At 49.1% G+C, this 26400-nt stretch overlaps 1 protein-coding gene across 1 annotated transcript; it reads right to left on the bottom strand.

The window, feature by feature from the left end:
• Positions 1 to 1520: 1520 nt before the first annotated feature.
• Positions 1521 to 22062, bottom strand: LOC119156481 (peroxynitrite isomerase THAP4-like). The gene is given in 8 exon segments (XM_037406230.1): positions 1521 to 1824; positions 6020 to 6123; positions 7437 to 7546; positions 10997 to 11156; positions 19986 to 20366; positions 20369 to 20479; positions 20482 to 21140; positions 21989 to 22062. Coding segments are annotated over 8 exon segments (1719 nt in total). The 3' UTR covers positions 1521 to 1704.
• Between the last annotated feature and the right edge of the window lie 4338 nt (positions 22063 to 26400).

Below are 26400 nucleotides of genomic sequence, written 5' to 3'. Positions count from 1 at the left end.
GCAGAGCTGCCTTCTAGCCGGGTACCGCAGCATGTCCTCCTGCCCGGGGCTCTTCCTCCCCACGGGCAGGACTTTGCATGTCCCTTGATTGAACTTCAGGAAATTTCCATTGGCCCATTTCTGCAGCTTGTCGAGGTCCCTCTGGGTGGCAGCGTGATCCTCTGGTGTCTCAGGTACTCCTCCCAGTGTTGAGTCACCAGCAGACTTGCTAAGGGTGCAGGGTGCCCCATCATCCAGATCACTAGTGATGAGGAAGAATATCAGACCCAGCGCTGGCACCCGGGGTACACCACTCATGACTGGCCTCCGTCTGTGCATCACGCCACTGGTAACATCCTCTATTCGCAGACCTAGAGCATCAGCATTCAAAAACCACTTCTTCACAGATCAGAGACTATTTGTAAAGTTCCACCTCCCACAAGCCTCCTGCTGTCTCCAAAACCATGAGAAGTTTCTGTTCTATCGTTTACTGGCCCCAGTTCACATTTTCATCTCGAAATACAGGAGCTATGGAATATAACACTGGATTTGAATTGTTTGCCGCCTCCTCTTTTCTTAAAAATACCATTGTAGCACTACATGCTGAAACCACCTCTCTGAATCATTTTGGGCTCCCTGCCTGAAACACTGAGGACGCCACCACAAAGCTCAGAGAAGCTCCGGGAGCTGCCAGACCAGACATTCCCAAAACGATGACAGTTCATATCCCTTCGCCGAGATGGATCTTGGGCCCCTAAGGAAGTCATAAGTGCAAATGAGACTCCTTGTGCCCTCACACAAGAGTTTCAGCACAATGTTTGGCATCAGAAAGCTTGGTGAGAAAGAAATATCACAGCCCAGGCCTTCCCTAGAGCCAGAAAACCACCACAGAAAGCCTTTGGAGACAATCGAAGGAGAGACACAGCCAGAACTGTCTCTCCCACCTCTGCTGTGGGCCAGAGGCAGTGCTAGACCTTTGCCTCCCTCACCGATGAGGGCCTTGATGACAGATTTCACAAAGGTCAAAGCAGCACCATGACTCCTGTGCTAGAAAAAAAGAGCTGCCAAGGTCAATCCCACTGTTGGCCGTTTCTCTTCTGTCCGTTGGCTCACAGTTGTCACCCAAACTCTTGTGACGTTCTGCACTGAAGCTAGGCAAGGGCTGGCCCTGACCTCCAGGACTGCCCCAAGTCCTCTCAAGTCAGCTGGATGGCACCATCAGAACTGGGTCCTGCGACAGTTCTCCCAGTCCCACAGCAAGATGTAGGTGCTCCCTCCAAATATTTGAGCCGAGTTTCATTAGGCAGGAGCTGCAGTTCTCAGGGTATGTCCCTGCCATGCAAATCCGTTCCTGACCCTGCTGCTTCTTGCGGCGTTACTCAGGTGGCAGAGAAGGGTCCAGGAGGCTGGACCTACAACTCAACGCCTACTAATGAACAGGCACCAAAAAGCCCCTCTGTAACCACTGCCGGAGCAGAGGGACACACAGATCACTCTGCAATCACGCCCAAGGACACAGCCATAAAAATAAAAGCTTTTATTGATATACCATTACAGAAACATCTGAGTAACATTCTCAACAGGACGGGAAGCTCTGCGCCCTGGGGGCAAGCGCAGGCAGTGCACTCCAGGGTCTGCCCTGCTGTGCTCCTGAGCTGCCACTGCTCTTGGCACGATGCCCCAGGGGCTCCTCGTCCTCCGCAGGGAGTTCCGGCCCTCCTGGCGTCAGGGCGTCACCTTTTTGTAGGTGATGTGGAGGTGCTGAGTCATGGGCTGCGTAGTGGTTGCCATTGAGACAGTTTGTTCGAGTTTCCCATCAGAATTGAGCCTGAATTTTCTGGTAATCTGAAAAGGGGGTAAGAAAAGAGATAACGAAATCAAGCAAACGGCATCTGCAGACTAAGTTCTGTACCTGCACTGTCTACTTGCCCTTTGCCATCCTTACATTTGCTGTCAATGCACCACAGAGGGAAGGATATGCTCACTACAGCCATGTGAGTAAACGAGGAGAAGCTTTCCCTCCTAAAGAAGGCAGCCCTTTCAAATTAACAGCTCCAAGCCCCAAGACCATTATCCACGGAGCAGCACAGTGTCCTGGAACTACTACTGACCTCACCTCAGCACAGACAGGCCAGCATCCCTCCACCAGAAGAGCAGCTCCCGGCTAGTGGCTCAGGGAGCTGCTCTGTGCTGGATGACATCCCCAAGGCAGCTGTCAGAACCACTGAGGCTCTCTGCAAGCCACCACCCGGGGCGAGAGGAAGGCGCTGCTCATGCTACACGGGAGATCAGAGCCTGCCAAGCCTCCGCTTGCACCTGCCGCCAGCCGCAGGGCAGGAGGGAGCCACGCTGCTGTCCATCGAGAGGGCTCGACAGGCAACGTCGTCTCCCCATCCCTCCAGCCGCATAGTCTCTGCGCTGCACCAAACGTCAAGAGAGGCAATTTGGGGATGCCCAGCGGAGCTGGGCCACTTGGGACCTGTGCAAGCAGGTGCTTGAACTCAGGCTTCAGCAGCTTCCACACTGGAGGTGGCAGCTAAGCGTCCGTTGCTCAGCATGCGTCGTAGGTCTGCTCCTAGCTGCTGCCAAAGTAAAGGAGAGATGCGCGACCATCCTTTTAGAACCTCAGCTCCTGCTGGAGAACAGCACTCTGGAGGGCATCCCTCCAGCTGCTTGGCCTGGCGGAACAGCCACGTAACTGTGGATGGCACCAGGGCACAGCAGCTCCCCGAGTGATCGCTGCTGCAAAGAGGCAGCTTAGCATAGACCCCACACAACTAGCACTTAGGTCCTTCTTAGGTGCAATTTTGGCAGATTGGCTCCATGTCATCCCAAAGAGCTCTTTATACCGCCTGGTGGCTGCTTGTGCTTCCCACGATGAACACAATCCCAGGGGCAAACAGAACCAAAGTCCTGGGGACAGCAGGGTAATCTGCAAGCATGATTCATTTGCAGTCACTTAAACCAGCTCCATTTCGAAATTCCTAAAATGCAAAGGCTTTTGCAAATGCTTTCATTTCCAGTGGAGGTCACCCACGGGCATGCCCATGAGCTACTGCCGGCCTGCGTGCTCCAAGACAGCCTCGGCTCCCTTACATCCATTCCTGAGGCCAGCCACGGTGTGCTCTTCGTACCATATCCAACACGTCCTCCCAGGAGGTTATTGCCAGCTCAGAGCGAAGCTGCTCTGACATTCACTGGGGCAACAGCAGCAACAGCATCACATGCAAACGATGTTTTGATTAATATTTGCTGATCAGGTGGGGCTTTCTTTGTAATGCACAACAGCGCTCCTCAAATACCTTAAGCAGGAAAAGGCAATCAAAAGGAATACAAAAGACTTAAACAAGAAATCACCTCACAACAGGTGACCTTAGTTCAGGGTCGCTGAATGACCCATGTTTTCCTGAACTGCCCACTGTAGGTCAGGCCATTAAGTCTGAATGCCAGAAGAACATGAAATGAACCGGGCAAAAAAAGAAGAGGGGATTTTTCTCTTAAAAGCCAGCTTCAGTCAAGGCTGGCTGCTGGTACCGTGGGAGGGCAAGCTCCGTGTACACCAGAGACACGAGGGGAGAGTGCTGCTTTCCACACAGGAGAGGAATCGTGCAGCACTGCGAAACGGCCACGGGAAATTGCTGAATTCAAGGTAAGTGACATCACTGCTGTTCCCCCATCCACATATCCAGTCATGATCACAGAAGACAACCAGGTCAGCCAGGCACCATTCACCCATGGTAAAACCACACCAACTGGGTCCAGTCACCTTCTCCTTCATATGTGCTGAAGTCTCCAGGGGCTGAAGCTTTTAAGGCTGAGCAGCTTGTAGCTGACCTTCCGGCACTTTCTGAAGACGGGTGACCCACAGGTCTCCAGTCATCGGGAAACTCCGCTGACCTCCATCACCTTTCACCAACAGCACAGCAGCCTTGCAGGCGCATCAGCCAGCTCCCGCCATGCCTGCACCCTGCGAGGGCTGTCCTCAAGTCTAAAATTATTGGAAAACGTGCCTGTTCTCCAAGCACTGGCAGGGGAACACGAGCAGGCTGTTTAGAAAGAAATCCAGCTAGGAGCATTGCTCTGTGACCAGCATCTCCCCCTCTTAGGTGCAGGGTGGGAGGCGAGAGCCACTCGCTCCTCAGGGAGGTGGGAAGAGTCTCACATGCTGCAGCTGCGCCTGACGTGCCATCAGCATCGCCTCTGACAGGGACAGGCCCCGGGGACTGCTCCTCTCTGCCCATGCAGAGAGCTCCCTGCACCTCAGCACAGCTGCACTGGCAAGTGCCTGTCACACAGCCCTGGCCCAGGGAACGGCTCTTCCTGCCCAAGTTACATCTCAGCCAAGCCACAGCCATCCCAAATCGCTTTTCGCGGGAGCACAACACAATGGTGATGTGTTCTCCAAAGGAGCAACGAAAGCAGCAGCACCCACGCCTTCTCACGACACAGTTTCTTCATTTCCGTGGGTAATTTATGCAGTCCTTGGTGGAGAAGAGGCAGTGTTGGGAGCTGGTTACCTGCCATACCCTCTCATTGCACATCCTCCTTCACCAGCCAGGCCCCCCCCAGACACTCACTGTGACCAGGACCTAGGCCTGAACTGCCCTCAGGTGCCAGGCGAGCGTGGACCTTCAGCTCGGGTGGCTCCTTCTTCCAGCCTTCAGCCAAAGCTGGGCCCAGAGCCCTCAGTCAGCGAGCCATTTCTTGGCTTTCTGTTGCCACCCCCCTCTCCTCCTGCCAGTCTAACTGCTCACATTTCAGGCGGTGACTCTGAGAGGGCGGTCCATTTTACTGACATGTAGTAATTACAAGCTCCACTGCTTCGGTGATACCCTTAGTATTTAGTGGGTTTATTCCTCCTGCTGTAGAAAGGAGGCAATACAGTTGCTCCTGGGAAAGGAGATAGCCAACAACTTAAAACAGGCATGGAAGGCAAAGCAGTTTAGACTGCTTTTCCAGAGTTCAGACATTGTTTGTGCAGGGACATACACATTTTGGCACATCAGTGAATGTAGGGAGCAGGCTTATGACACCGGCTGCATCTGTACAAACTCGTGCTCTCCATTATCTATGGGTTGCTTTTATAGCTCTTAGAAACTAGGTTGCAAAATTCAGCCTTGAAGTCCAGAATGAGGCAGCACTGTATTTGCTGGAATCCAAGGAATCCAAGTGAGGTGTGTCTTCTCCCCCACTTGTCACCCTTAAAACCTTGCAGCCAGTCACTTGGCTCACGTTACCAGAGAAAAACCAAACCGGTGCAAGAACATGCTGGTACCTACTCCCTGTGAGAGCTTGTTCAACCTTGCTGCCTTTCTCAGCTGCTAGTCAGCCAAGACAACTGCATCTGTGTGTGATAACTGGGATTCCAGCAGTGACCTCAGCACGCTGCACCCAGCTCCAGCAGTGCCGTCTTACTGGCAGCTGGCTGCAGCCCACCCAGCTGTGTCAACAGCAAAGTGCCGCTACACAAAAAGTTCAAACCCCAAGAAGCAGTCAGCCAAGAGTGGAGCCGACAGCAAGCACCAGCCCTGCCAAGCAGCCATGGATGGGAAGAGAGCCCAGAGTGACCTGTGAATGCCCTAAAAGTAAGCAAGCAAGATTTGCAAAAAAAAGGTGAAAGGCATGCATTGCTAAAATATCCCAGTGGGGCCTAATATTGGGCATACCTTACATGTGCACCCTCATACTGTAGTTAATCCAGAACACCAGAATCTCCCACCTGTAGAAAGGTATTCAGAGAAGAGTGACCTATTCTTTTCCCTAAAGACCGGCTACTGGCCACTGCTAGAGACAGGATTCTGGGCTGGCTGGCCAGATTCAGTGCATCAGCTCTTATCTTAATGATCCCTCTGGGTCTTGTAATGAACAAAATACATTCTGAAGGCTGTTAGAGAAAGGATAAGCCAGGATGCCATGCAGCATTTCCAAGAACTTCTAATGCCAATCTGTAATTAAAGTGTGCTAATCAACCTATCCTCTCAACTAGACACCTTCTGGGGCTAGCAATACCACGCTGATTGCTCACTGTGTGTGCACTCACCTGCTCTACATGGGGCTTCTTGGCAAAGGAGATCCTGGCTATGGAGTGAGAAGCTATAGACAGCTCTTGTCCATTCACCTCCCCTTCCTCCACCTCCACCAGACCTAGTGAGAAGCAAGGCCATAATATTTATTAAGCTACTTAGGTTACTTAACAACGTCACAATTATTAGGCTAAGTAACAGAACATCACTCTCCCTGAAGAGCAGTTTTATTTGACCTAGCACATACTGACAACTGCAAACCCACACCACCTCAGACATGTAACGCTGCTTAGAAAAATCTAGCCAGACTTACTCATATCATGTGGGATGCATATCGCATTGCAACTAGCAGTGTTCCCTTCAGCACCTGCTCTGGAATTTTAGATGCAAAATTAAGCACCAACTGGGTTTTAACACTTTAACATTTGGACGTGGTTCCCTCTCTCATTCAGTTCCTGTAAGGTGTGTAACAAGTACCAAGGCACTACATCCACACAGTGGGAAAATCTCCTAGTTTAAGAACTAAGAAATAAGGCTGCACTGAGATTACTCTCCAAGATTGTTAAAGGAACAGTAGGAGAGCAGCTCCCCTGACTATGGTGCTGCTGAGGCTCTTGGTAGTACCACAGCCCAGGCAGGTTCTCTCACAGGGAACCTGCTAAGCAGCTCACACCAAACACTCCTGGATGGAAAGGCTGCAAAGGAGGTTTCAAACCACCACATCCCCACAAGCTCTGCCGTGCACCGCAAAATCAAATATGGCAAATGTTGACATTGGTAACAACAGTTTAGTGGGATGTTAAATCTGACCCTGTTTGGAAGGAGCGGCTGCCTAAGGAAGACACCAGTGACTGGAGGAGGGCTCCAGAGAGGGGAGTTCATGAGCTCTGCCACAGACACGGTCACCTGTGGCCAGCTGACAGCAGCAGTGGTAATGAAGAACCTTCTATCTAGACATTTCCCCAGCTTCCACACAAAACAAACAAACAAGAAAAAAAAGACTAGGATGTACAAAGGCATCAGGAATGTCACTGGCCACTTACTACCTGCCATCATTAAGGCTCAGACTACAATTCTTCATTACAGAGGCAGAGGCTCTTTTGGTTTCAAAGCTATGTCTGCAAATACCAACATATCATTTGAGGAAAGCATACCCCTCAAAATACCTGTCACAGAAAGCTGGAAAGACATACTGTCTGGGCAAAGCCACATAGCCAGTCATAGAAACTCCGTGCTTTTGACACAAGCTCATTTATTAATTTGTTTTCACTGTGGGTCCAGTGCCAAAAAGCAGCAATGCTGCTCTTTGGCACTGAAACCACAGTGAAAATAAATGAAGCTGTGGACATGTGCAATAATTTTCTGGAAAAGTGATGAAACTGGCAGAGCAGGGTAAGAACCTCTCCTCCCCGCCTATGGATATCAGGGGTGTACCTGTGTTCTGGGCACTGATGAAGGCCACCTTATTAGTGTCAGGTTTGAGGCGGATGAATCCACATTCTCGGTGCATGGGCTTCCTGGTGTCTGGATGGAAGGCATTGAACCTGAGGGGAAATCAGAATACAAAAGCTGCTGTTTGTTGCACTGAAAATACAGTGTTTGGCCTGGTTTCATCTCAGAGGCAACAGTATTTTATTTAACTACATGACTACGTTCAGTATTATTTGAAGAGTAGACGACTAACAATGCTTATGGTTGGGAGATGCAAATGTGGAATACAGTTACTCTACAGGCAGAGCTACTTTTTAGAGCTGCAGTTAGTTAAGTTCAAACTTCGACAAAGTAGCTCAGAAAATCCCCCAGGAAGTCAGACATTCACAGATGCTGAAGGCATACTCTGCATCAAATGCTTCCTTTTCTCAAATAAATATCTGGAATTACAGTATCATCTTATTTAGCTTTTAAACCTGGCAAGCTGAGGGTTTTTGTGTATTACTTGCTGCAGGCAGCAACAGAGCAGACTTATTTCTCTTATTTCTTAGTTCAGCTCAGATTCTTATTTATTCTTCATGAGGCTTCAGAGTTGTATGTTTAGTCACCCGTGTTATGGGTGACTACATATACATGCATGTTTATGTATCACATCAGTGCTACAGCATTCCTGAGTCTACACGGGTAACTGAATTAAACAGCAGCTTATACACAATAGCAAGCTAGGTATCTATATAACGCAGTGGACTATCCTCTTGGTTCCTATTTATTTTAGACTAATCTCTGTCTTTTCATACTGTTTTTCACAGAATTTCCCACTCTGCATCCTTCTACAGGAAAGGAGATGGAGGCAACCTCTGAGCTGCTGCTGCTAAATCCACGCCCGAGAACTCCCTCATGCGGCAGCAGTTTCTACAGTGGCCTCTTCCATGCAACTGGGACGTGCCTGCTGCAAATGGCCAACACCAGTCCACCTTGGCCACCACGACCCGTCCTGGGACTGGGGATATCTGTATCATCAGCTGTCACCCCAATGGTTACGAGGCAAGAGTGCAAGTAGAGCTTGACCAAGGGGCTTGTCCAGGCACCAGCATGTGGGAAGCTGGAGCAATTATTTATTAAAGAAGCACTGAGAGCTGAAAAATCCAAAGCATTTCCTATGTGAAGTAAAATATAATAAACAATGCGGAGTCAACACTTCCTAGAAGACCAACAGCACTAGATGCAGCACACGGCACCCCTACTGTGTCATGGTTTAACCCCAACCAGCAACTAAGTACCACACAGCCACTCGCTCACTTCCCCCCTCAGCGGGATGGGGAGGACAATGGTGAAAAAGGTAAAACTCATGGGTTGAGATAAGAATGATTTAATAATTGAACTAAAATAACCACAACAACTGTAATGAAAGGAGAGAGAAGGGGGAGAGGAATAAAATCCAAAGGGAATGAAGGAAAAAGCCCCTCAAGTGATGCACAATATAACTGCTCAGCACCTGCTGACCGATGTCCGGCCAGTCCCTGAGCAGCAATCTGCCTGCCCTGGCCAGCCCCCTCTAGTTTATAGACTGAGCACAATGTTCTATGGTACGGAACATCCCTTTGGCTAGTTCAGGTCAGCTGCCCTGGCTGTGTCCCCTCCCAATTTCTTGTGCCCCTCCAGAGCCTTCTCACTCGCAGGGCCTAAGAAACTGAAAAGTCCTTGACTTAGGATAAACATTACTTAGCAACAACTTAAAACATTGTGTTATCAACATTATTCTAATTCTAACCCAAAACATAGCACTGTACCAGCTACTAAAAAGAAAATTAACTCTATTCTATTCAAAACCAGGACACGGTATAAGAAACCTTAAAAATAAGGCTTCAAAGAACTGGAGACAAGGAAGGGGGAGCACAGCTAAGGCATGCAGTTAGGGAGCAGTTGTATGCCTTGCAGCTGCCTCCAGCTCCCCGATGTTCTCCAAGTACAAATACACAAACTGCTCCTCCCGTTTGGCTTTGTCTCTATATAAAGGATGTCTCCTTTTAACCACATGGTTATAAGGAGAACCAGGAATGACTTCTGTCAGTAGTGCAGGGCTGCATCCCTGCTAAAGACTGTCCTAGCATCTCAGCCTCTGTGCTCTGCAGCTCATGAGGCCAGGTACTGTACTGACTCATGCCTCATAGTGGGATTATCTAGATTCAAAGGATGAACAAACTTAAATCAGGCTTCTTTCAGTGCTTGGAGCATTCAAGAGTCATCTGAACTGTCTTGTAACAGTCAAGGAGCACTGCTCCATGAGCCAGGGAGGCACAGGGTCTGCTGCCTATTCTCCTGATGCTTCCCAGAGCTCAGCAGCCCTGAGCTGTGTATCTCCTCAGCACCAAAAAACAAAAAAAAGCAACTCAAATCAGCAACTGTTCAAAAGTTGGAGAGAGAGATGTAGACAAAGCATGACTGTCAGAGCTTTGTTTCTTTTGGAAACGACTAAAAATGCCACATGCTGAGCTGGCAGCTCCGTCACAACGAATGGTGCACACCAGGAACACAGGGCATCTTTCACACAGCATTGGCATTTTTTAATTATTCTTTTATCTGTTTTTTTAAAGCAACAAACTTTCCAACCCACCCGCCCCAAATGAGTACTGCAGCAGCACTGAACAGTCAGCTAACACATCACTTCTCTTCCTCCAGATTTCTTTTTGATTTCTCTTACAACTACTTGCAGCTAAAGCAGTTAAGCTATCTGCCTCCTATTCGATACAGGTTGTCAAACTTCTAATTTTTCCTCAGATATTCATGGTGGTGAAGACTGAGGATGACAGTTTTAAATGAACAAACTTGACAGCTGTACCATACCATTTATTGGATCTGTAAGTGGGGGTTTCACAAAGCAGAGCGATAGCAGCTGTAATGCTATTACCTGAAGATTAATTTCTAATTAGACAGCTACCACCAGCAAGAAGAACAGTGGGGCTTTTCTGGCCATAAGGACAGTACATCTTCTGGCTAATATATGCACCCAGTGCACACCACATTAAAGTGGAAGAATCGCTGGTCTTTGAAAGGCAGGTACAGAATTTGCACAGACAATAGGTCATGCTGGGGCCACTCTTGGTACCCTAAGTTACTCTCACTACTCTAAGTTACAGTCACATTCGCAGCACTGCGATACCTCTCACTGTGTAAACCTCAGGACTGGCGGGCCACAAGAACTGTATCCTGTACCTTGGCCACAGTCCCGATCCTGTATACATGTGCTTCTGCACAAGTTCACAGGTGTGAACTCACTTTTGAAAAGCTCTGTAGAAGTGCACTGTACTCTTGGGCTACTGAATCTTCACTGATTGCAGGTGTGCAGCTCTGGATACGTTGCAACAGCATGCCAATTAATTACAAGTTTTAAAGGAAAATGAAAGTCATACCGTGCAGTCATGTATCATTACATTGTCTCATTCAGTAGGTGAACACTTGTTTACTTTGCCACTAGAAAAGAAATACAACCAACAAGTCTCACTGGAGCCATGCCTGATCCGACCCAAAAGCTGCTGCCGACACATATAAGCCCCTTGACTTACGAGAAGTTGAGCATGGGCTGCCCCACATGAGAGATGTGCACTTCTTCCAGGTACTGGAAGGGCTTCATTGTAGGGAAGGTGCCATCTCCTGGTGGGTCTGACAGCCAGGTGCCCAGCATCCAGGACAGGGGTTCCATCACAGGATTCAACTGGGGAGTCTCTGTGGAGGAAGAAGAAAGAACAAAGAAAGAAAATTCAGAGATCTGTGCTCTGCAGCTTGCTGTGAGCTGCTCACAGCTGGGTGGAGGGGAACACAGAACACCTCAGAAATGGTCCAATGCAGCAGCACTTTTCTCTAGAGTGGTGTCAGCTCCAAGGTGCAAGGGGAGATGGGGAACAACGAACAGTCACAAAGGTAACAAAAGTAGGTCTGTTTTCAAACCTGCTCTTGGCCTTAGAGCTCTCTTCCAAGTGGTCTGCTTCAGACTCCTCTCTGTAGCTTGATCTGAAGAGAAAGCCCCCTCCCATCTACATGCAAGGAAGGAGAAGACTGAAATCCCAGCATAAAGAATTATCACTAAATGACAATTAAATCTCTAATGCTCTGGCCTGATTTTTCTCAAGCCCTAAGGACGTCCCATTCCTGTTTGTTTCTGAGACCAAGGAAACAAGTCCTCGCATCAGATGAAAATCAGATGCATGCATATTCAAGATCAAAGTTTGACTGTCATTTTCTTGAAGAGGTTAACAACACCCTGCACTTTTACAATGAGACAGGGATCATTCAGAAGTCGTTCTGCTTAAGACTGTGGACTAAGGCCAAGTGAAATGTTTTAAAAAGACTAGGGTCTCCGCAAGTTAAAGCATAAATGGAAGAGAAAACTACATCCCTTTGTCAATGCATTTATTAAGAAGCAACCAAGGTCTGTTTCACAAAGTTAAAGCTTCTTTAATGAATCATTTTAAAAGAGCTTTGAGTAACAACAGGTTTGCATTTTGCTGTGATTTCAGAGAGTGTGACCTGAAAAATACCCAATAAATCAGAGAAACAGACAATTTTAAGTCAAAGGAAAGCAAGGCAGATCCATTCCTAAGGTTTAAACAGGGAAAGTGATATGGGACCCACATAATCTCAGGAAAGACAAACACCAACAGAAGTGATGTGCCCACTACTCTAGGTTAGCTATGTTATGCAGACAAGTATGACTGAAGTATACCTAAAGCATGTCCTCCTTCCACCCATGTGATAAATGCCTCATACCACCAGGGTGGGAGCTAAAGGGGGCTGTTTTCCACACCTAGTGATATCATGTAATACAAGAACAAACTACCTGTCCAGACGGTCTAAAAGGCACAGACTCAGATGCAGGGAGAAATTGACCTAAAAAGCTGATGCTGTGAGTAAATACTAGCTTGATCAGTCAGAGTTTCACTGTGTTCAGTCCCAAACATCAGGCTAAAAAGACTGAATGAGGAAGAGGAATGGAGAGTCTGCACCTGGAATGCCAAACAAGGGGAAACACAAACTTTCCCTGGTAAGAGAGACCACTTTTGTTATTTATTATCCAGATAGCAGGTTTAGAAAGCCAGCCAACAAGTCGGCAAGGTGCTGCTATTACTATTCTTTATCCTGAAGTATTTCACAAGTAAAACAGCATGAGAAAAAATGAAAGCTCACTACAAAATAGGTGATAAAAACCTACAGCATCAGAGTCAGCCTTTGCAAAGACTGTTCTGATAGCCTGTGCATTCACCACCAGCTTACCAAAGTTTTAAGAAGGGGTTCCTACAAGCCACACATCAGTATTACTATACCGGACAGTATTTCACTGTACTTACCTTCCACCTGTGCTCTGAGCAACCAAAGCAACACAACATTATTTTCTGGTGCAGCAAAGACCTCAACATAGTGATGATCGATAACAAAAGTCCAAAGTTATTGCTACAAGAACCCCCATACTTCTACGCTGCTGCTTATGAACCAGTTTCCCTTTCTACTTCCATGCTGAGAGCACACGGTTTTGCAAGTAAGGAGACGGTCACTACCCCAGCCAACTGGTATTTGCCTTTCGCTTGCTACTGTATGCACTGTGTTTCTTGCCAAGCTTTTTGCAGGCTCAAACTCCCATCAAGAAGGGGAAGAGCAAAGTTCTGGAAAGGCTGGAAGAGACCGCAGCCTGGGCTGCTGCTGCCCTCTCCTGGGTCAGGAAGCAGCAACAAAGCCGAGAAGCAAGATACTTTCTGTCATCTGAGTGCTTATAATATGGCATTTCATTTCCTTTTGCCTGCCAACCTTGCAGCATTTCAGGAAAGAGCATCAACATGACAGACGAAAGAAATGGCTTTAGCCATTTCCACTCTCTAGACTTGGTTATGAGTGAAGAGAAGCCAACCGACTGTTTCCAGCACCCACACACAGCCTGACCTCGCCGTGCAGCGTCCAGTCTGGCTGGAGGTGCTCCACTAGGCATGCTGGTCTCACGTCCAAAGAGCCGCACTTGTAACCACCTGAAAAGTGAAGATGTAGCTGTGCACCTTGAAGTCTACGGCACCCAGGCAAACAACATGGCCAAGCAATCATTATTACTTTCCCAAACTCTCTGGATGGCAGCAAAGCCAACATGAGGTTTTTAGTTTGTTATGTCACTTGGAAAACCATAAGTGCTGGTTAGGGACAAGGACAGAGACTCAGTGGAGTGCAGAGGAGTAAACACATCCTGATCACATCCTATGCAGTGCTCTTCTTACCTTTAGTATCAGTCTCTGACAAGTGGACTAAGTCCTTTTTCCTCCCTGGGAGCCTTCTGTGCTAGAGGGCTGAGCTGAGAGAATGGAAAAGCAGGAGAGGGGAGACAGGAAGGAGTCTGACTGAGCCCATAAAAAAAAAAAAAAAAAAAAAGTAGTGATTTTAAAAGAAATTTTCTTCTTACATCATAGTTGGGGTGCGTAAATGCAAGACTATTGCAGCAACAAAAAGTAAGAGTTTAAAGAGGAAAATACCTTTGCTGAGCTGCTTTGTTTCAAACAAACAGGTTCATAGATGCAGTCACTGTCAAGAGGAATTTCACTGACAAAGGAGCATATACTTCCCTTTTAAAGATCTAAACTCTTGGCACATCACTTTTACAAACAACCTGCTACTATAGCTTAAAACGTAAGTGTGTGATGGTATCAAGAACACAAACCACACTTGAGAATCTGCAGTGCAAGAGACACTGGCCACTCTTCTGCATGTCTAAAGCTTCAGACTCAGATTGGGTCCTTAAGGCTGGTTCTCCTGCATCCACATGCAGAGTTTCTCTTATCTAACAGGGAAGCTCACACTATAGCTTCTTTCTTAGCAAGGAAATTCCTGGAGTCACTTCCCCCTGTCAGATGATACATTTTCTTGAAGCTGTTAGGGGCCCAGCATCTTCAAGACCTCCACTCCTCTATGAAATCCCACTTAATTTAGCCACAATGCTCACAATTTGCAACAGCCTGGGAGACAAAAACCACAGGCACATAAGCAAGACTCCAGGATGGCATGCCCAGCTCCTGGGCACACAAGTCAGCTCCATTTCACCATCCGAACCCACTTCATCCCTCCAAACTCACAGACTGTTTCCACACCTTTCCTCATTTATGGAGGGTTTAGAAGTCAAATCCCTCCCAGCACTGTAGCAAAGTCAGACTGTAACCGGCTCTCTACGCTTTGCAGCAGAAGACTGCATGCTCTCCCTGCCATGAGACAAACCAGACAAAGCAGCTGAACAAGCCCCTCAGGCCATGTCTACACAGGCTTCAGCCAGTGTGGCTCTCAAATGGGATTCCTGGCACGGAAAGCTATGCTGGCACACATTCCTATGCCGCTTTATCAGCAAAACTGTGGCATGAGCAGCCAGCTCGTTGCTAACAAGACAGCTAACCTATTTCCCCTAAGCTGGGGTACACTCGCTGCAGGAAACTTAACCAACACCCCCAGCCACCAAAAAACCAAACCAACCACCAAACCAAACCAAACGAAAACCCCACACTCACTCATGCAGCACCTCTTCTCAGTCCTCAAAGTGCTACAGCAACAGCTGGGCAGCCTCCTGCAGTCCTTTCTTCAGCTGAGTTGCTTACTGGACTTAAATCATCATCAAGGTTCTGCTAATTAAGGAGCAGCCTTGTTCAGCATACCTCTTCCATGTTTAAGTGGCTTTGTACTCTGCTGCCTTTCTCTGAGTGTTGTACCCCTTTACACACTTCGCTGATGCTCCCCTCAGTAAAGCAGGAAAGAATTCCTAGCACTGACATGCTCTAGCTCCACCTCTGCTTTAAAAGTTGGGAATGTTATTACATTCACAAAATTTCATCTTACAGCCTTAGTAATTAATTTCAGGACCAAGCACTGTTATGTTATTGCCTCTAATGTCTGCAGTAAAATGCTCCAGTGCCTGCAATCACTGTCAAGAGTTCTCCTGCACTACAAAACACAGAGAAAACATTTTTAAAATTATACACTATTACAAGAAACCTGAATATCCTACCTGAGCTTACCTCAATATGTTTTACTTTCAGGTTCTCCTTAGTCAGCATTTTCATTGGTTCCTAGTTGCAAGCTGTTTTTCTGTTGTGAGTCACTGCCGACTCACTGCAGAATTAAATGCTTAATGCACAAGCTGTATAGGCTATTAGGAAAAAAAACTAAAAAAAACCAAGACCATTCCACCAGGGGGGAAAAAAAAAAAAGCAACTGCAGAGCAAAAAGTCTGTTTTCCCCCCTTCCAACTGCCTTTCTCTCCAAGGGGGTGGTGAAAGAGCCATGTCCCTGATCCATCAAGTCCCAAACCTGCTGTGTGTCAGGTCGGTGCCCGCACACTGGTTGCAGAGCAGAAGGCAGCTTACCTTCCACCTGCTGCAGCGTAGCACGTGCTTGAGCCATACGTGCTGTGAAGTCTCACCTAGCTTCCCTTGTAGTACCTTCTGCCACAAATTCAGCCCTGCTCTTAATCTATGCACACGCTCCTACTCCTTGTCTCGCTCTTAGCTTACTTTATAGCCCCCTTGTTCTTTGTAACACCCTCTTACCATATTGACCAGCCTTCTACCTGGCCATTTCCATCCCAGACAAGAAAAAATAAAGAAGAAAAAAAAATCAGAAGCAGCCACCTGCCACCTCAGAATAAGTGTTTTCCTTCCAAAATCTAGCTTCAAGTTAATGTGCAGCTGCCAAGTCAGCAGTGCCTGCCCTGGCAGAGGCAATTTTTCTGACAGCACATCTCTGCAATCCACTATAAATGTTTCATTTTCAAGCTAAACTGGACAAGGACCCATTGCTGTTCCAAGTCCTGCTCAGACAGATGAAAGTACAGCATCTCGCATCCTTGCACAACCCCATTTCTACTGCCACTGAGAAACATGATTTTGCTATTTGTTTTCTGCAACACAAACGAAAACCTTTTGCCACCTCGATGGGAAACAGCACCTCAGGCCCCACAGACCAGGCATCAGGACTCCCACCTCAGCACAAAACCAAACATTTAATGTTTGAATCCTTCTGCTTGTCCACAAAGTTCACAAACTATGCTTTATTGGTATGTAAAAAGAATTACAAATGGCCCCATTTCTACTCTGGCTTTGTAGAAATATTTAAAGACAAAACTAAGCTGGAGGGAATATGATTTCCTACAGATTCCTAGCAAATTTCTAACTGTTTTTCAGATGGACTCATTCTGCAAACTCTCCTGCCTTTAATATGACCTTCATGAAAATAGACATGCAGTGTGCAAGCGGCTTCACGTATGCTCAAACAGCTGAATTCTAACAGCTTTACCTGCTCTGATAAACACAGACACTTCACCCCGTTGAATCCTACCTGCGATTGCTCCATTGCCAGCCATAATTTGCAGAGTTACTTTTCTATTGCTTGGTCTAGCTCTCTAACCACCTTTGCTCACCAGAAAGTGTTTTGCGCAGGGTTGACAAGATGGCCATAAGGGAAGTGATCTCATGATTAGGCAACACAGTTATCCCAGTGCCTGCTGGGAGATGTAGTTTTATAAAGGACCAAGCTTGAACACATTAAGACGAGGAAAGGAGGACCCTCAGATCTCCCGTCTATGCTAGTACTGGGGGAGCATGATGCAGCAGAGCTGTGAAATGTTCAAGCAGAACAAGCTGGTCAAATAGTATTTTGTGCATCAGAGGACATGGCTGTTAGAATAGTCTCCCCCTCCCCAGGACACTGGATCCATAGCTGTTCATTGACTCTCCCCAATTTCTCCCAGTGCATCTTCTCCAGAAGATGCATCTGACCTCATTCTGCCTGGTGTGCTGTGCCTAACGGAACTCCTCTGCTAGAAGCTCCTCAACCTTTGGTCCATGGACCTCTGAAGCAGCTCATAAGACAGAAGGAAACACTCCCCTACCAAAGGAGAGAGCAAATTCAATGTTTAGATGGAAAAGGCCAATGTGGCAGCTGGGTAGGAAACAGTCCAGGGCTTCTCCTAAAACCAGTTAGTCAACACCCCTGTTAAGACAGGTGGGAAACACCGCTTGAGCACAACATGACAGTTCGAGCACACTGTGAGCCAAACTCACCCAGACTGAGCACCAATCTTCAAGTGTGGCTGGCGGAGGCTGCATGTATACCAGTTTGCTGAAACCTGCTCTTTCCAGCTGGCTGTAGTTTGGGTACAGCCAGCAGAAATTTACTTGTCTCACTGGAGGAAAATATTGGTTGAGAACTAGTACCAAAATGAAGATCTGCTTAACGGGCGCAGGCCTAAAAGCTCACTTTTCTGTTTGCAATTCTGTGGAAGCGGCTGAGCGTCAGGCAGCAGCAAAGAGAGGTCCCGCAGCATGTGGATTGGGATGCAGACACGTAACAACCTGCACGGTCAGTCCTGTCGGTTACTGTACTTACGCTCCCTATCCCAAGGCACTGCCTTTAGAAGAAAAAAAATACACAAGCTCAGGTTCACAGCTAACAACAGCACCTCAACTACACATCAGATGACTTGGGACAACTGCAACGTAGCTACTAAAAAAAGTCTGTAATTATTATTGAGGTAATACATTACCTGACTGTATTTTTATGAATACCAAAAAGCCTTTCTTCAATTTAGCTCAGTATTACAGTAAAACTTAGTGTCTAGGCATAAACCAGACTGCCCAGCAGCAATCAGCTGCACTTAATCAGGTATTTTGACTGCCATAAACTATTACTGTGAGCACAAAAAGCAATACAAGGCAGAACAGCACCAAGATTCAGCTAAAAAAGAAGAAAAAAAAAGCTGCCAACCACCCACCCACCAACCCCTTAGAAAAAGTCACCAGCCAAAGGGCTCCGTAAGAACTTCCCATTGCACCAAGCTACAATCGCCAAAATGGTTCATTTTCACATACTGATCTCCAATTTTGCTGGTAAGAGATGGCAGAACAGGTAATGAGCTAGTCAATTCGAAAAAATAATAATTGTATTTTCCCTTAGAAAACAGAATATATAATTCTTATGTTCTTAAAGAAGATATTCTTAATATGCAATTCTCATGTTCTCAAAGCCATATACATATAAGAAGATCCATCTCAGGAAAATCACAGTGCTTCCTCGAATAAAGATAAACATCTTTCTTTTTGCCATTAGTATCTCATTGAAGGTATTCCAACAAAACTAGACATCCTTTTTCATATATACATATATATGAATAACAATTACAAGCCCTAAAATTGTATATAGATTTTTCTGTAGTTTGACAACAACAATACAAAAACACAGACCAGAAGGTACAAATAAGACTATGTTGATTTCCACGGAGGGGGAAAAACATTCTTTTTCCCCTCTCTACCCAAATCAAACTGTGAGTTTTCTTATACTTCGAAAATTAAAAACACATGGTAAAACTAGCATTGGTATTGACCTTCAAGAATTTTGTCGGGGTTTATTTTCTTGCACTTGACTGAAGAAGCAGGAAGTAGGCCATGCTATAACAGTCTGCCTACGCCAGTATCGTGTTTCTGACCATGTCTAATACTACACGGTTTTAGAAGCAGCAATGAAGATTCTTTTTATCCTAAGGAAGAGATTCAAGAATTACTATCAGAAGATACCTAACCATCCATGTGTGATGACTTCTTCAAGAAAGCCCCAAGCCACGCATCCTTCATAAGGCAACCCAACATTTCCTCAGCAGCCACACAAATACCAAACATCATTAAATACTCGTAAACTACCCCTGAATTGCATCTCACAACTAGAGTCACTGTGCAGAAGTTTTATCAGCTGTATAGTAAATCACTCCTTTTCTTGCAAGAAAAAGGGTTATGGCCCGATTCGACTTCTCCACAACAACTTTTTTACATGACCTCATCCCTTGCTGAGCTCCCTTACATTTTCAAGTGTCTCAGTTTTATTTTTTTAATTGATAGAGAAGTCATTCTCCATCTCTTGCCACTTATCCTTTTCCCGATGACTTCTGCCTTCTAAGGGAGGAAATGTTCAAACACAGACATCCGGTCAAAAAGTGACCTCACTGTGTTATCATGACATTGTCATATTTGATACCTACCACCTCGCTTAGACTTCGTGTAGTGAGCGCAGCATATGAAATCTAAGATCACAAGTACTTCTTACATCACTGGAGACGACTACAACAGCTTTCCCAGATACCTGCTGCCCATGACAGCTCATTAACACACCAAAAAAATTCACAGGCACACTCCAAAGGAAGACAAATCCTAACAGGTGCTACTGAGTCACAAACAAGTTAAATAATCCAGGCAGGAAAAAAAAAAAAAAAAAATCATCAAGAGAGTTGTCAGCAACACCATGACCAAACTTCCCATTGCATACCAGGAATCACCTCCAAACTTTTGGGATATAAGAAATAACTCATGTGCCCAAAACTCTCATTTTTTCACCTCTGTCTGTTGGTTTAACACAAGCTACTACTTTTCCTTCCAAAGACGTACCTTTCTCATACTTTTTACCCATCACATCTCTACAACTTGTAACTTAAACAGCCTCTTATTTGTAAGAAAATGGTGTATTCTGCCTCAATGCAAAGCCACTGGGAATACTGACCACAGTCCTGGGATAGCAGGCTGTTCAAGTAAGGGAAACTGATCCTCTTCAGCTCATCTAGCTTCTCCTTCAGTTTCCTGACTTGACTGTCAGAGCGACTGACCCTCTGCCTCAAAAGTTTCAACTCTCCATTCTTCTTTTCTACCTGCTCACGCAAGCAGCACACCTGACTTTTGCTCTGCCTGGAGGAGAAACAGTATGAGTGGAGGGAGTCAATGAGCTTGCAAGCTCCTGAGGCCGACATGATGACCTCGTTGATTGACATGGGGTTGGCATCTGTATCACCCTTCCGCCCCACCACAGCCTCAGCGGCAGGCTGAGGGGTAAGGTCTGCAGGGGATGCCGACAAACCCTGGGAAGGTTTCTGAGGGGTTGCAGTGGGGATGAAGTAGGGGAGCCTTCCGCTACGGCCTTATTGTGTCCCATAAGATGGCTGCTGCAGCTTGGTTCCACATCTCTCTTTGGCCTTTTCCTTTCTAGCTGCTCTTTGGGAAAGATGGCCTCTCTCTGGCATGCTTCGAGGAAAAGCTGTAAGAATGAAGGGAGCCAATGAACTTGCAAGCACCAGAGGCAGGAGGGGTGAAATCGTCAACTGACACACCACTTCTATCTGCTATCCAGCTCCCTGTCCAGGTGGCTTTAGGACAGTCCTCCACAGAAGATCTCTCAGGCTTTTTCTGAGGTCCAGGCTTTGCAACCAATTTATCACCTAACGTCCTTCTCCGAGGTCCATCCCGCTGGCTGTGGAGGTTCTCTTCTTCCTCCTCAATCGATCCGATTTCCACTTGCAAAGTTGCCTCCTCCATCTCATTTGTCCCTTGCATCACCATGAAGTCCTGGCCAGAAGATGAGGTTCTCTGAACTACCTCACAGCCTCCTTCCCTAGGGTCTTCTCCATCCTGCAGTGTCACCTGGCTTGCTATTTTTCTTCTGCTTCTGACATAATCCAGGTTGTCGTGTTTTTTCTCTGCAAGCTGGAAGATGGTAGGGACAGCAGTGGGCTTCAGCAGCCGGTGCTGGTCTTCCAGTCGCTTAGAAAAGCTGTCTTTGGTGAAATGCTCGCTGCAAAGAAATGAATACTTGGTGGGAGTCCAGTTGTCTCTCTGAACAGCTTTCAGCCACTGAATCAGACGTTTTGAATCCTTCAGTGGGAATCTAAGAACAAACAGACAAAACCCATGCAAAATTAAGTCGTATTTTGGAAATTAGAGGCGTTGGTACTCTCAGGTCTCAGAAATTCTTGCGAAAGCTGTACTTTAACAGGTACACTCATTTGAGGATTATTTCACTTTGGGCCGAAACACTCAACATTCCTTCCCTCCACCAACAGCTCCGCTCCACAACCAGCACAAAAGTAAAAAGCGTCGCTTCCCTTTTCATCAGCAACCGACCTGCCACCCAGCAGCTCACCCGCCCGCCAGCAAGGCAAGCAGCCTGCAAGGAACGAGGATGCCACAAGCACCGAAACAGCCCAGCTCGGCCAACCGCTGCCCACCCGCCGCCTCCACAAGCCCGTTGATGTTTACGGCGGGTGTATTTAGTCAGGTGTAAAAAGACCCGGACCGGAAAAAAAAAAAAGACCCGGAGCGGCTGAACAAGGCACCTTTTCCACAGGGACTCGCACCGGGCGCCCCCTGGGGTCTCGGCTACGGCAGCATCGCCGGCAAGGCCGGGGCGAGGGGCAGGGGGCAGGCCCGGGGGCAGGCGGGGGGGGGCCAGGCCTCAGCCCAGCCTGGGGCCCAGGCCCCGCGGCGGCGAGGGGCAGCTCCCCGCTGCCTGGCCGGTTTCTGGAGCCCAAAGCCGGTCCCCGGCGCTGAGGAAAACAAAGGGCGGCCGCTACCGCTGGGGGCCCGGCGGTGCCGGGGAGGGACGGCCAGGGCAGGCAGCCGCCCCCAGCCCGGCGGCCAGGCCAGAGCGGAGCCAGGGGCTGGGGAGGCCCAGCCGTGGCACCTGCGGAGGGCCGGGGGCGGCGGGGCTGAAGCGGGCCGGGCGGCCGCCCTTACCTGTGGAAGGAGACGGCGCCCCGGTGCGCCTTCCCCTGCCGGTTGGAGCAGTTGGCGGCGGCGCAGATCACCATCTCCGGCCGCCGCCGGCCGGGCCCGCCCCGGCCCCCGCCCGCCGGCCCGGGCCGCCGCCAGCCGTACGGCAAGATGGCGGAGCCAGGTCACCCCGGCCGCCCCTCCGCCGCTGGGGAAGGGGTTTCTGTACGGCACTGCCGTCAACCAAGATGGCGGCCACCACAAGGCCGCCGCCATTTTGGCCTGGGCTCCACCGTACAGCGCCGATACTCTAGGGCGGGGGGGAAGGGAGGGAATCGCTCCCGGCGCCGCTCGCTTGCTCCTCCTTGCTGCAGGGCGTCCGGCCTCCCGACGAGCCGCTCGGACCGTGGCGGCCGAGCTGTCAAAGGCGTTTCCGAGAGGGGCGGTGTGAGGGGGTTACCCTCCTGGGGAGAGAGGGGCGGGGCTCGGTCGGCTCCGTACAACACGATGGTCGCGCCCGTATGCGGGGACTTCCCCAAGCGTACGCCTCGCAGGCCGCCTCCACCGGCGTCGTGCTGGACCAGCGGAACCCTTACGTGCCGCCACGCCACCTCCTGCGGCCCTGGCTCCGTTGCCGACCCGGCGCCTCTCCCTTCCCCGCGCCGCCTCTCCGTACGGCAAAATGGCAGCCCCCAGCGCGGAGGAAGCCGTCCGGCGCACCGAACCGTGACGAGCGCCGCCGGCAGCCAACCGCCGCGGAGGCCGGCGGCGAGCGGATCTCCCATTGGGCGGGCGTCGCGCTCGCACCAGCAGCCGCGCAGGGCTGCGCCGGGGCTGTATGTGTCGGCGGGGACGGCAGCGGCCGCAGCCCTCGCCGGGGCCGCCGCCATGGACGCAGGTGGGTGGCGGAGGCGGCCCGTTTCCGTGCTGCGGCGGGGAGCCGGTCGCTTTCCGCCTCAGGGGCCCGTGGCCCGGTCTGGCAGCTGTTAGAGGCCTGCGGCTTCCCGGAGCGGCCCGGCCCCGGGCGGCGCGGCCTCCGCCAGCGTTCTGAGGTGCGGCCCCGACCCGGCCGGCGAGGAGAAGCCGCTGCTCCCCGGCCTGCTCGCTGCCCCGGGGCCCGGCCCTGGAAGCGGCGTCCCCAGGTCATGGGGCCCTGAGTAGCCCGGCCGCCTCCCCTGCGGGGAGCGGCGGGGGCTGGGGGCGGCCCAGCGGTGCCCCCGTTAGCGCCCGGGCGCCGTCGCCGCAGGCCGGGGCCGGGGGGAGCCCTCCCGGCGGGAGGCGAGGCCTTCCCGCCCTTCCCAGCGGGGCCTTTACCGTCGTTCCTCACAAGCCTCCAGCTCTTCCGCGTTCTCTGGCGTAGGCGCCGGGCCGGGGCTGCCCGGGAAGGCGTCGGCGGGGCCGCTGTCCCGGCGCCGCGCTCCCGGGCCGTCGCCTCCAGCCCCGGCCGAGTGCGGGACTGGGCCGTAACTTCGCACCGAGAGGGCTGGCAGAGCCCTTTGCGATAGAGACTTTTGTTTATCTACAGGGGGAAGGAAAAAAAAAAAAAAAGCAACGTGTTGGCTCTTGGGTTGGGACTTCCTTCTTTCTAGCCTTCACTAGTAACAGCTTTCATCTGCCGGCCGCGGAGATAAGCGATGTTCTGTAATCACAGATATTTTCCTGTGCCGTGTGGGCTCCTCCCCTGCATTGGGCGAGTGTGTGTATGCGAAGGGAATCCAGCTCTCATCCCTGTGAGCTGCTATCTTGACTTGTTTTTGTCCTTGATGCAGGCGCTGCTGTTGTCAGTGTAGTCCTGTTGATAGTGTCCCGACTTTCTGCCTGGCGCGTCCTTGCACATCGTTCCATCCAGTCTCTGGCGCCTCGGTACAAAACACATTCCAGCAAGTGAACGTACACGACCTGAGCTGCCGGGAGATATGTTTGCTTTCCCATTGTGTTAGCATTATAGGGTTTACTGGAGGAAGGAAAACCTCGCTGTAACAGTACTGGATCACCTCTTTGTAAAGAGAGGAGGGTCTCTGGGCTTTGGAGTATGAGGCTCGAGCCCCTTCGTGTCTGTCCCTGCTTGAGATGGCCAGGGACCCGACAGGCAGACTTTGAACTGTTCGCTCTGGGCCTCCAAGAAAGCGCCGCTGTCCTGCTGGCTGACTCTCCTCCCTGGCTGTCTCTTAACTCCTTGTTGTTGCTTAGATAATCAGGATTTGTCTTGTTTGAGAGAGCTTAGGGAGAGAAAGACTTAATTATCTCCTTCAAAGGCCAGAAATAAGGGTTCAGGCTGTTCTTCGGTATCTGCTTTCTAGGCATTTTTCAGCAATGAGCGTTACTAACACAATAACTGTACCTTCTCTCCTTGACCCTCTCCTGAATATTCTACATCCAGTAGCTTTTCTCCTCTCCACTGTGCCTTGGGTGATGTACCTTTATCAGCTGAGGAAGATGATCATACACCATTTCTCCTTCTGTGGGGGTGTTAACTGGAGGCTGAAGGACTTGGGGCGGGGGGGGAGGTCTCTAAGCCATTGCAGGCGCTGCCTGAGGAGTGTTACAGTCTCGGAGAACAAGGCCTCTCTAGAGACTGGGGGAAGCCCAAGCAGCAATTTGGGAAGGGAGGCATTGCAAAGCCTGGTTTTTCTTCAGTGAGGTGCTCCAAATGCTTCAGTATTTTGTATAAAAAGGTTTTTGCTAAACAGCTAAACTGTGCGGGCAAACTGTAACCAGGATGGTGGATGCTAGGGCGACCATCGGCTCTTTTGCAGTGCAAACCACAGGGAAAATTACTTGCCATGTTTCTATTTGAGTCATCAAAGGTTCGACTTGTTATTTGTTCCCCAAAGCTGGTAGAAAAACAATTTTGGATTTGGTAAAGCAGATAAAGTTAGTGGCTGTAAAGGACTCAATACCTGCCACAAGCATATCTTGCCTTCAGTGTTTGTAAACTGACGTCACCAGTCAGGGTCTGCTCCCTGGTGCCGGGCTGCGCTTCAGTGTTCGTTTACGTGGGAGCTTGTTACAAGTTTGGATAATGTTTTTAGCTCGGCTTTTTCATTGTACAGCTTAAGAATATGAGAAGGGAGGCAATATTCACCCTCTGCCCTAGTTCTATGTATTGACACAGCTTTTCTTGGTCAGCGTCAAGGTGGTGATAGCTTTTTCGACGACCTTGCACTTACTTGTGGTTAGTAAACTGATACTGAAAGTCGCTGGTACTGCGGGCACGTGCTGGGTGCATCAGTTGGTTCCCGGTGTCATGCAAGGCAGCTTTTATGATGTGGCCTGTTACTTTGTAACTGAGTAGATCTAACCACATGGGCAAAAAAGTGGAAGAGAACTCCAAGGTTCAAGCGAAATGTTGGTATTTAATGCGGTTTTAGTTTCAATGCCCTTACCTAGGTTGTTTAATGTAGGTGTTTTCTGTAGTGACACATACAAAGCTTTGCCTTTTCTGTCGAGGCTTTCTAGGGAGAGTGTAGGATGAGAAGGTGTTCTGGGATACTACAGCAGAACCTGTGGAAGGTGTGGCCGTGGGGCAGAGGTCCAGCCAACCTCGAATCATCACAGCATGCCCGAGGCTTCTGGAAAGCGAGGCTGCCTTTCTGGGTGTGCTTTGCAGGGCTGAAACTCTTGGCTTTTTAACTATGTAAATCCACTGTGCACGAAAAGTAGCTAAGCTATTGTATCTGATGTGTGCTCAGGTTTCCTGCAGAGGCTGCTGCTCTGCTGTCCTGGATGCTCGGAGGTCGATGTTTAAAATAGATTGAAGGCTTCTTGAAGGTGAAGTTTTGGACTGCTGCCCAAGAAATTTGCTGATCTCACCTGAATTTTGCAGCTCTGAAAGGAGCGTCTTCAGATAGGATTTCTGCTTTGTGTATTTCCAGTTTTATTTGTTTCAGAGCCTTTAACTGTAAGAGGTGGAGAAAGGCTCCAGTGCAAGCTGTGACACGCTTTGTCCACCTGCCTGAATTGTTTGAGTCCCACTGGCTTGTATTTAGTTCATCTGGGCAACAGCATAATGAATGTAGTTTTGAAAGAGCACCAGAGTGTGTGAAGGTAGATGCCTGTAAGAAAACACATAGCGTCTTCAACCCTTGTTGGAGAGTTTACTGTTCCCATTATAATGCCACTGATACTAACTGGGAGCAATCACTTAAATTTTCCTGCCTGTGAAGGTGAAACTTTAACTCCCGCATTTAGCAGTTTTACCTTTTCAGATGGTGGCAAGTATTTTCTTCCAAAAACCAATATGCATGTTAACATCTGACCGCATCTTTGGCTGCGCAGCTGGACATACAGGACCTTTGCACAGAGCCAGATGTCAGGCATTCAGCTGAAGGACTGCAAATCTGGGACTCTCCTCTGAATGTGCAGTGTCATGGCACTTACAGTTTGCATGCACTGCATTCCCTGAATATGAAGCTGGTCCAGCAGGCAGCCTGGGA

Source organism: Falco rusticolus, chromosome 13 (genome assembly GCF_015220075.1).
Source record: "Falco rusticolus isolate bFalRus1 chromosome 13, bFalRus1.pri, whole genome shotgun sequence".
NCBI lineage: Eukaryota > Metazoa > Chordata > Aves > Falconiformes > Falconidae > Falco > Falco rusticolus.
This window is presented reverse-complemented; position numbering and strand designations above follow the sequence as displayed.